General features: G+C 38.9%; 1 protein-coding gene across 1 annotated transcript in view; it reads left to right on the plus strand.

Annotated features, from left to right (window-relative positions):
- Positions 1–8274, plus strand: part of LOC102862145 (gastrokine-3-like) — a 67969-nt gene extending 59695 nt beyond the window's left edge. Inside the window, exons 3-8 of the mRNA XM_006902538.1 lie at positions 2184–2188; positions 2733–2786; positions 2953–3093; positions 4659–4766; positions 7263–7404; positions 8180–8274. Coding sequence (XP_006902600.1) covers positions 2184–2188; positions 2733–2786; positions 2953–3093; positions 4659–4766; positions 7263–7404; positions 8180–8274 — 545 coding nt within the window. The remainder of the gene's footprint in view (positions 1–2183; positions 2189–2732; positions 2787–2952; positions 3094–4658; positions 4767–7262; positions 7405–8179) is intronic.
- The last annotated feature ends 2979 nt before the right edge of the window (positions 8275–11253 follow it).

Consider the following 11253-nt stretch of genomic DNA (forward strand, 5'->3'; position numbering starts at 1 on the left):
ATTTCCTTCACCTGCTCCCCCCACCGACCAAACTGTGCAGCTCTGCAACTGCATCCTGGCCCATCCTCACCCTTCTGCCCCCAACTCTCACCTCCTTGTATCCCCAATATGTTTTTCCCAATTAAAAAAAAAGTTGTGGTGTTATTGAGAATATTTGCCATCTCAGATATGCTGCTGTTGTTAAGTGTCGTTGAGTCATAGGCAACTCATAGCAACCCTTATCAATCCATTTTATTGATCTTCTTCTCTGGCCTGTCCAAGGAAATCTTCACTGACAGCTAAATGCTTTCTCATATCAAGTCCTTCAGCTCCCATGGCTCCTTGGTGTTGCCACTGCTTCAATCACCACTGCCTTCCCACCTAATGTGCTGGGGGCCCACAGCTCACTGGCCATGCGGGGGCTCTGCCACACCAGCCATGGAGCCCAGCACTCACCACCCGATCTAGGCTAGGGGACCCGTAAGCCTGGGCCAAAGCGGCCCCATGGAGTCATAGCAGGGCGGTTCAGGGGCAGGCAGAGGGAGGAAGCAGGACCCACCCATGTTCACCGAGAATCCCCATCCTCCTGACTCTGAGCTCCATTCCACACTGATGACCAGCAGTCAACTGCTTGACTATTTGGGCACTTGGCACATTTACACTGTGGTGATCTGCTTCAACGCAGCCCACCAGTCCTCCCACTCACCACCCGTGTCTCCTGCCACTGCCATCTTGGTTCCCAGAATTCATCCCAGAACAAGTCTATTCTATGGCAGTGTTGAGGCTCTGCCACACCAGCCTTGGGACCCAGTACCTGCCATCCGTCCCAGGTAAGGGTATCCCTGTGGTCTGGAAGCAGAGGCCCCATGGGGCTTCAGTGGCTGTGTGGGCTCGGCAGTGGGGGGCTGGGAGCCATGGGGCTCATTCATTGATTTCTTGATGTTGAGCCTCAACCCATATTGAACTAGTAATTATCGATAAACTGAGGATTGTAGAGGGCCATGGTGGTCCATTTCTATGCGGCTTGTTGCTCCTGTAGCTCCTTATGTTGTTTCCCCTGCTGCTGCCATCTTCAAAGCTCTCAGGTTGTTTTTTAATTAATCTAATCTTATAGTGCCATTTATTTTGGCATCATAAGGCTTTTCTGGTAGTTAAGAGTATTCTTGGAATTGTAAAGTAGAAATGCTGAAGTCACTGATTTGTTTTAGGACCATTATGCAGGATCTACTGTTTTCAATTCTAACCTTAGTTGTTAAGGTCACTGGCATGCCAGCGCACAAAGACTTGTTACTTGCAATGTTTGTTTTGGAACTAGTATAGTGAGCAGGGTAAAGGGAACAAAGTCAGAAGTGCTAAAGTGAAATGATAATTATGTTTATATAAACTTGTCTTTTTACCCCTGAAGTGTTATCTGAATTATAGTCAACTTCCCCAGAGCCCTTTATCATGAGTGTGGTTGAAGATCCAGAAGTATATAAACCAAATTTTGAAAACAAATAGGACATAGAAAAATCTACTATGTATGCAGTTTCATGGGGTCTGAAAGAGAGACAATATGAAATGCCTTGTAAGTATATTTTCTAATTTTAAAATGTTCTCAGTGTCAAAATATCCATGGAAAACTTTCTTCAGCCCACAGAAACTTTATGTTAAACACAAATAGAATTTTCAGTTTTTAATTTGGATGTGAACATGAAAGTCTGCCTAACAGTAACTTCTAGAATGCTAAAAAAAATCCTTTTTTTATTTAGTGAAGGAATTCTTGTTTTAGGATCTTATCTTTTTAGATTTATCTTATAAATCAAATAAGTGAAGTTTTAAGTATTTTTAATATATAGATTCAATTCTCAAAATACTTTACTAAAATATTGTTATACTCTGTATCTCATGTCTTTTCTTGATTAATTTACTACTACACAGTGGTTATTATTTATAAGATAAATGTTTTCTTTTTCTTTGAAGCTGTATCTCATTTTTTATTCTTATCACAACATGTAGAATATTGCATGAGGTGTTACAGAGGTAGAAGGCAAGGGGTTAATTGTTGAGCCTAGCTGATACTGATTGTGCTCTTGAGCTGAGTCTGCCTTTAGAAGACTGTATATGGGATGAGATAAAAGATACGTAAAGACTCCTTGCCTTAACTTGTTCCTGCCTCATCAATGCTTTGTTTTATTCTCTGATGCCTATAATTCCTTCAACAGACAGGGTAAGTCACAGAGAGAAATTTCTTGATTAATTTAAAATATATCAGGAAATAGTAACACTTGAGTAAGAAATATCTCAGAATAAGATGTAAATAAGTGGGCACATTTGTTCTCAGACACTATGAAACAATTTAGAGGAAAGGAAAGCAAGAAGATATCAGACTCCACATGATGTCCTCAGAGATTGAGAGAAGGCTTAAAACCTACTTTAAAAAAAAAATTTAATACAAATTTGCATGGAATAATTTGGCTCTACATGCAGATCAAGTAGTTGATAATAATATTTATTCCAGAGATTGGAAGTAGCTGTAGAACAAACAATTCCACTGATAGAAAAGATATATCCATGAGAAAACTAAAAATATTTGCCTTCTGAGTAGTCAGCACAATCACACTGAATGATAACTTCCTGATACCCACGAGGGTTTGCAGGACACAAGCGAATGATAATCGCAGGTCATTTTAAGAAAGCTCTAATCCCCAATAAAGCTCTGAGCTCATCTGAGGTTAGGAGAGTTATATGCAGTTTTTTTGTTTGCATTTCAGATTGTGTCTTCCATTATCATGGTCTTCCTCCTAACTCCATCTCTGGCTCTGATGGTGAGTGAGGGTGGAAAGGGTTCAATCTGGCCTAGTCTTGATTTGTCATAAATATTTCAATTTTGATAATAAAAAAGTAATTTCTCTCAAATTTATTGTGAGTACCCTGTAATCTTTCAAGGTTTGTAGGCAAAGTTTTTTCTTACTGATGCTTGGTTTTCTGCAGAGTACCAATGACAGCCAGAACCAGCTTCTGGTTGGTTCAATAGGGACCCAAATTATCCGTGTCAATGCCTTCCAAGGTATGGTCAGCATCCGGGACAACAATGTTTTGAGTGAATGGGATGGAGTCATGGACTACAAAAATGTAAGATGTGAAGCACACTTATTACAATACCACCTAAACTCTTGTTTGGCCCAAGAGGTAGTTTAAGTTTCTCCAGAGAGATGACACTGTCTACATTTTCTTCCTTTAAGTATACACTTTCTATAGAAATATATGTCTTGAGGTAAGGAGCTAGCTTTCCTGAATTGGAATGTTTTTCTGATTCTTTTTTTTTTTACTCAAGACTGTGGAAGAAACTAATCTAAAAGAATCTAAAATTTCTTTGCATTCCTATAAAGTGCACCTTCACAAAGTTATCAAAGTCCTCCAAATAAGAAAGCCTCCTTTTGTATAACCATTGTGCTCTATAGAATTTAGCTTCTTTGACCTCAAATTTTAGTCAAATTATTTTTTTAAAAAAAATTTAATTTTCACAATTCTTAGCTTGCCCACCTGCTTAGATAATAAAACCTAGCAGACAGATGCAAGTTTAAGGAATGTGAGCTCAAGCTTTTGCTTTGGCTATCTGATAGAAAGGGCCTCAGGGCCCTCAGTTAGCTGTTGCCTTTGTTTTCTTATAAGTAAAATAGGATCAATAATTGCTTTTCCTACAATACTCTGAGATGATTAAATGAAGCAGACATCCAAATTCTTCACTCTGGCCTACAAAGCCCTCTGTAATCGAGGCTCTATTTATTGGAAGTGACTTGAATATTCTCAGTCATACTGATACTTCATAAGGACACCTCTAACATAGAGCTTTCTTTCTGCTCTTAACTCTACCAGCATGTTCTCTTCCCAAATACTTTCTTCCTCCCTCCTTCTTTCTCCTAAAATTGCCTCAAGGAGATCTTCCTCCAACAGGATATGCAGTCTAGGGATTTTTTTTTTAAGTATGCTTCTTTTTCTTAGAAAGGAGACTTTTCTTTAAACAAAATGTTTCCTGGATATCTAAAATGTAGAAAAGAAGTTAGAATAACTGTAGCATGAGGAGAAAAATACTGGTGAATCAGCATGTGCAGGCTCAGTCAAACTACTGGAAAACACACAATCAGCTTCAATCCAGACCTGAAGGATTCTAGGTCTCCAAAGACAGACATAGAAGAGGGTGGTCAGTAGCAGACTCAAGACTAAATCTGGGTCTAGAGGTCGCGACTCTCTTATGGTCAGAGAGTTCTCTACAACTGGTAGAACATTTTCACAAGCAGTAAATTATCTCATCTTCTCAAATTCATGACAGCCATGCAGACAGGCTCCTTTTTCTGTTTTATACATTAAGAACCAGGATCATGAAGCTAAGTGTTAGATCAGAATGTTAATAACACTATTATAGTTGACTCTCTACCGTCTAGTTCCGCTAGCATTTTACAGAAAGTACTGGGAGATTCTTTCCCATGTCTGGAACAAGGGAAGCATCAGGACTCTCAGGAGCACAGTTTCTTTGTGGTGGGTGCCAGTCCTGATTCTGGTTCACTTTGTTCTGGTTCCCAGAACAGTATATTTCTCTATCCCATAGTCAAGGGAAAGCTTTGTGCCAACATTGAGAGGAAAGCAAGAGTCCATTAATACACTGAGTGAATTAATTCTTTCTTCTGTGTTTCTTTAAGGCCCTCCTGGCAATTAAGCTGTTTGGTAAAATGGCCTGTGTTATAGCCAAGATCGACCAAGCTGCTTTCCCAACTCTGGATGAAATTATGAGGGCAATGGACCAGCAGGTAAGAGAGACACCTCATTAAGGTCCCAGTTCTCTTGAATGTTTCAAGGTTTTGCATATGAATCTCCTGACAATACTTTACATGTAAGGAGTACTTAGTTTATGCTTAATTTAATGCAAACAACTCAAAATCCACCAATAACCCATTAAGTTAAATAACATTTTAGTCAAGGAAAACACCACAACTTATATCATTTGATGCATTACCAAAATCTTTGAAAACTATATTCACTGATATAAATTGTTTAGCATAAATGTTAGTGAATTCATAAGGCATTTATATGAGCATGTTTCTTCCTCATTCTCCACATCATCCAGACACAACACACACTACCAAATAAGTTACTAGGCTCTATTTATTGGAAGTGACTTGAATATTCTCAGTCATACTGATACTTCATAAGGACACCTCAAACATAGAGCTTTCTTTCTGCTCTCACGTCTACCAGCATGTTCTCTTCCTGAATACTTTCTTCCTCCCTCCCTTTTCCCCTAAAGAACTCCTGGTTGCTACTGATTCAGTTCAAACTTATACTAGCCCATGTGTAAGAGCAGAATTGTGTTCCACAAGGATTTCCATAATTGATTTTTCTGAAGTAGCCTGCTAAGCCTTCCATTCAAAATGCCTCTAGGTGAATTTGAACTACACGTTTTAGTTACAAGTCAAGCATATCAACCATTGAAATCACCCAATCCAAACCATAAAACACACCCACTGTCATCAAGGCAAGTCTAACTCCTAAGGATCCTCTGTCTGTTTCTAAGACTGTAAACCTTTACAGGAGAAGATTGCCTATATTTCTGCTGTGGAGCTGCTGGGGGATTCAAACCGCCAACTTTTATATAGCCGTTCAATATATACACACTACACCACTAGGACTCCTAGAAACTACCCAGAGACTTCCAAAATGAGCCCAGGACTTCTCGAACTCTCTTCCCTTCAGTCTCTCAAGCACCGTAATAGTAAAATAAATGATAATAATATTAATCAAGTTAATTAATGGTGGTCAAATTAAAATCCAGCATGAAGCCTTAGAAAGGCTTTGCAATCTGCCCATCATTTATTGGAGTAGCCCACACAGCACACGTGGACAATACTGTCCACAGTAGGAGGGTCACTGTCTTGGAGAAATGTATTCCTCAGGTCATCGAAACAAAATAATTTATAATATTTTTTTAAATAAAGAAGCAGAAAGTATTTTACTTACTTGATTCAACAAAACAATATAAATGCAACAAAGAATATTGAATCTATTCTATGTTGTCACTAAGGAGAGATGGGGAAAGCAATGGAGGCTGGAAGAGAAATTAGGAAAGGTGGCTGATAGGGATATAAACTTACTTCCATGGAGTCATGTTCAGCTCCCAGCAGCCCTCCATCAGGTTTCTGAGGCTATAAATCTAAACAAAAGAAGACTATTTTTCTGCTGCAGTGTTGCAGATGGATTAAAACTACTTGGGACACAGGGACATCAGAATAAAGAAAAGTCAGAAATGCATACAGATTTCTCTGGAGCTGTGTCGTCATCTTGTGGCCAGATAGGATACTGCTGTTAAGGACCAAACTCAAGAACAAACAGGTCCACAGCTATTTTAAGAAGCTGAAGTTTCTATACTATGGCAATTTGCTTGTCTGATAACAGCTTAGTTACCTAACTTAAAAGAAACATCATATGAGACTGGATTTAATGAACGGGAATTTCTTTTTCAGGAGTGAGAGATAATTTTCTTTTTATAATGTTTTAAAATTTTTTTTTTATTTCGGTTTGCTTATAATGTTCGTGTACATATGTTTCACAATATTCTTCTTTCACATTGTGTTTCATATAACCATTCCTATGCATTGTTTTATCAAATCAGTCACCATTGGACTATGCCCAACATTACTCTGTATTTTCAAGTCCCCACCAGATCCTTCTAATTTCCTTCACCCCCTCTCACCACCCTCCTAATTATACAACTCTGTGGTTCGCCCCCACCCTATGTCACCCCTCTGCTCCCACCCCTTCCCTCGTGGGATTCCTATACATGTTTTATTAGTTATCCTTCTACTTTTACAATGTTGGTCTTATGCTGTCTTAATTCAGGGTGCAACTCTAGCAAGAGCCCTTCCTTTGTCTATTTCAGCTTCTAATAGTCAGAAAATCTTAGATTTCTAGATATTATAGATTCATATATCATCATCATCAAGTGGTCCTCATATTTTTGTAACTCAGAAGTAATGAAGTTTGGAATATACCAACTTAGAAATAATTATTTGGTGTAACATCCACTGATTGATTACATAGGATTAGACTATTATGAAATGTAATTATATTATAATAGTTTATATTACATCCAAAGGTACAGAAATTATGATTCTAACACATAATTGGGGTGGGAGATAAAATTTAATTTATCACAGCCAAGTCCCCTGGAATATTGTGTCCTCACTCCTTGCTGTACCACATCTATCTACACATTCTTTCTCACAGTTTTAATGTTCTACCTCTTCCAGGATTTAGAGCAATATCCATCCAACCATGGCTTGATCTACACTGTTTTGCCCATTCGGATCAAGAACTTAGTCCAGTATGGAGCACTCATCAAGGACATGTGCAGAGCAGTCCCCACCTACTTTGCCAAACAACAAAAAGAAGGTGTGTTAACAACCTCACTAGAAACCCAAATCTCTGGATGAATTAAAAAGACACAATATTCTTTCTAGGTCATTCCAAATTTGAACGACAGTTCCCAGTTTTGGTTTTTTCCCTTGCTACTGAGTGTAGAAATAATGTGACCTATACTGTATTTCTCTTCAGTGCTAGCTATGTTCTCCTAACATCACTGTGAGTAAGAATTGAACTAACCAGAGGTCTAGTAGGTAATGGGGCTTATTAGTGAATGTCTTCCCTTGACCCAAAGATTCATTAACTCCTGCCCAAGGAGCACAGTGCCAGGCACATGACCACTAGAATTTCATTGCTTTGGGGTTATCACAATTTCTCTTTTTCAAGATGCTTAGAAGTTTAAAGGGAAGACTTTTAATATAAACCACTCTTGGGAAAGAGCACAAGACTTCAAGTTCTGCTTCTGGTCCAGATAACTTCTTCCCATGAGACCTTTGCAGTCACCTACATGGCATTATAGATTATCCCACTCTTTAAAAAGAAGGATACAACTGGAAAACAGGGAGACACCAGAGATGATCATTAAGGATCAGAAATAGAAGTGTGAAGCTAAATAGTGCATGATCAATAAGGATCTTCATTTTCACTCCTGAGTCTTTTGCTAATAGCAAAATTACCACATCGAACAAAAGTAAAATTTAAGTACTATATCTCATGAAAAACAATTATAGTGCATTTGTTCTACTTTGGGATCTAAAGGAAGATAAGGACTCTTCTTTGAAAATTATTTTTTTTTTCATTAAAGGTATGGAAATAGCAACTGACCCCAATTCCTGTTTTGGAATCCAACTTTCGTCCTTTATGGGGTTTGCCATCTGTGGCAAAATTCCTGGTCTCTGAACCTCCAGGCCAACGACATGAAGAATATATTAGCCTGGACTGGACTGCCAGCTTAAAGCCAGCTCTGAAGGACCAACACTTTCCTCTGCCTAGGTCACTGCTCATTCACACCTCCACCTTCTGCTTTAACCAACACTCAGCTTTGTAATCAGGAAAGTATGCTGCTTTTTTTTCTCTGGATTAGAACAATAAAACACCCTCTTGGGTCACTGATTTAGCAGATGATCATGCTGGGCCTTACTTCATAACACAGTCCTCTCTTGGGTTACCAGTATTCCTTTTCATATATAGTGCAGACGATCACACCAGCATAGGGCAAAAGGAGATGTGATTCTCCTAGGATTCATCATTTGAAATAACCCTAGAAGAATCATTTGACAATTTTGACAAAAAGAATAACTTTAAGAATAAATAAAAAGACACAATTACATACTATATAAGCTTTCCATTTGTTTACAGGGATAATGAGAACGTTTTTCCAAAGCAAACAAATCTGGCAGACAGTCAGTTTCTTTCCATTTCTTTTGCTACGCATTATTGTGGGCAAATCCTTTACCTTAGCCTTTGACTCAGCTGATTCATTAGAGGAATCAAGTTGTTCCTTGACTTGAGCCATCTGAGTCATCAACTTATCCATGTGAGACTGGATGTCTGCCAATATCTCAGTCACATGAGCCATGGCATCCTTTCCTGGAGTGTCTGGATGGGGCTCCTGGGACCTGAGAGGAGGGAGAGGGATTACAGAGAAAGAGGGGTGGTTAGTCCCTAGGCACCTCTGGGAGTGACCTTGGACTCTTAACCTCAATTGGAGAGATAGCCTTAGGTGGTTGAGAATTAAGGTCAATGTTAGGTGTTGTTGGATTTAAATAGCAAATGGCCTTTGACCCTTGGAACCAGAAGGAAAGTTGGGAGGGGAGAAAGATTAAGACAGAGAGGGTGGTACCACTTGATAGGTAGACTTGCTTTCCAGGTTGGCAAGTTGTGGAGAAGTGGAGAGGAGGGTTTGGCCTATGACTGGGCATTTTCCCTGGTTAGGGAATCATATGTTAGGGGGAAAAGAGTGAAAAGCAAGAAAAACAAAGAAAGAAGCTTGTCCCAAGTAGGAAACAAGCCTTGATTGTATGGTCTGAAAGGAACAGCAGGGGATCACTTACACAGAGGAACATTGCTCTGCAGGCAGATAAGACAGTTTTCTTTTTATAGTGGCTTTCAGGGACACTCACAGAGGGTGTTCGTTTGCTCTGGAATTTGGGGCAGGGATCCTGTCAATGTGTGATCAGGACAGTCCTTATCAAGATCTGATCATCTAGTCGACTTATCAGGACATGTAAATTATTGGGTTTTTTTCAAAGAATAGCCAGGCTTGGGAGCCAAGCCTAGGGTAGCTGTGACATTCTTCCTCCACTGCCTAGTATGTTTGGTGAAGTGAGAGGGCATTGGATGATGGTGGACTCCACTGAAGGCCAGATCCATGGGGGATATAGTTCTTAGGGGTTGAAGAGAGACGCACCATGTAGTTATCAACATCCTTTGGGAAAGGTGAGATTGAACAACTGAAGAGGTGTATAAGGCCAAATGGTATATGGAATTCATGAGTTTCCTCTCAAAAATTGTAAGGACAAATGCTGCGTGAGACCACTATTGTAAAAGCAAAAGGATAATAAGTAAAACATGTATGGGAACTCAAGGGGAGAGGGAGGAGGTTGAGTAGCAGTAAAACCACAGAGTTGGACAGTTTGGTAAGTGGAGAAAGGGGGGAAGGAAATCAGAAGGATCTAGGTAAAAAGACAGGGTAATTATGGGCAAAATCTAATGGTCATTAATTTTATAAAACAATGCATGACATTGATTATATGAAACACAATGTATACAAACTTTGTAAGCAAACCAGTAAAAAAAAAAAATTATTACACCATAGTCCCAAAATGGCAGAAGCATCTCCTAGCTCAGCACCATATCCACATTAAAAGTGAAATAACAGGAGCAGGGGAAATGACAGCATCTCATGTCAGCTGAATTTGACCATCTTTGTCAGAATAGGGAAAAAAAAACAAAACAAAAAAACCGAAGAACAACTTGCCATGAAGTCTCACTTTATAAAGAACTGAGGCTATATGGCTAACAAAGCCAATCACAAACTAAAGAAAAAAAGCTAACATCATTTTCTGAGGGAAAATAAGATTGATTTAAATAGCATTTATTTTACAAGTTAGGCTGCATAAACAAAACCCTGGGAGTTCAAACCCATAAACTGTTCCATGAGAGATAGTGAGGCAGACAAAGAAATCCAATAAAATGTAAACATAAATCGAGAGCAAAACAGACTCAACTACAGTGGATTAGGTTTGTTTTTTCAAAACGCCTGACATTATGGGCCAGAAAATTCTTTCTTATAGTTATTACCCAGTGCACTGTATTTAGCAGATTTCTGGCCCCAAGATGCTAATTGTGCACACATACGCACACTCACAAACATAACACACAATTCTAACAGTCAAAACATCTTCAGAACTCTCAAACTCACTTCCACAGAGTCTATTTCAACTCATAACAACACACTATTGGATTTCTGAGGTGATAAATCTTTACTAGGGATGAATACCTATCTTTCTCTCTCCTAGCCTCTAGTAAATTGAAAGCTAGAGAGGCCAAGTCTTTTGCTTAACAGAACAACACAGTCACTAGAGGCCTCCAGGGTGAGAACATAGTTCAAATGTACTAGTTTAAATCAATCATGATCAATTCTCTGAAAATAAAGTAAAGAATATATTCTCTAAAATTGAGAGATTTTTAACTGCAGCTTTGTAAAGTTAAGGTTCTGTTAGCAGGAAAGTAGGAGGGGTAAGGAATAGATATCAGTTTCTTGCTGTTGTTGTTAAATGTCATAAAATCAATAGCTTATAACAATCCTAAGAACAAGTAGCTTGCTATTTCTTGTACCATCCTCCTGATCTCTGACATGTTTGAACCACTTTTACA

This window comes from Elephantulus edwardii, unplaced genomic scaffold (assembly GCF_000299155.1).
Source record: "Elephantulus edwardii isolate Elephantulus edwardi_28Jun2011 unplaced genomic scaffold, EleEdw1.0 scaffold00425, whole genome shotgun sequence".
NCBI lineage: Eukaryota > Metazoa > Chordata > Mammalia > Macroscelidea > Macroscelididae > Elephantulus > Elephantulus edwardii.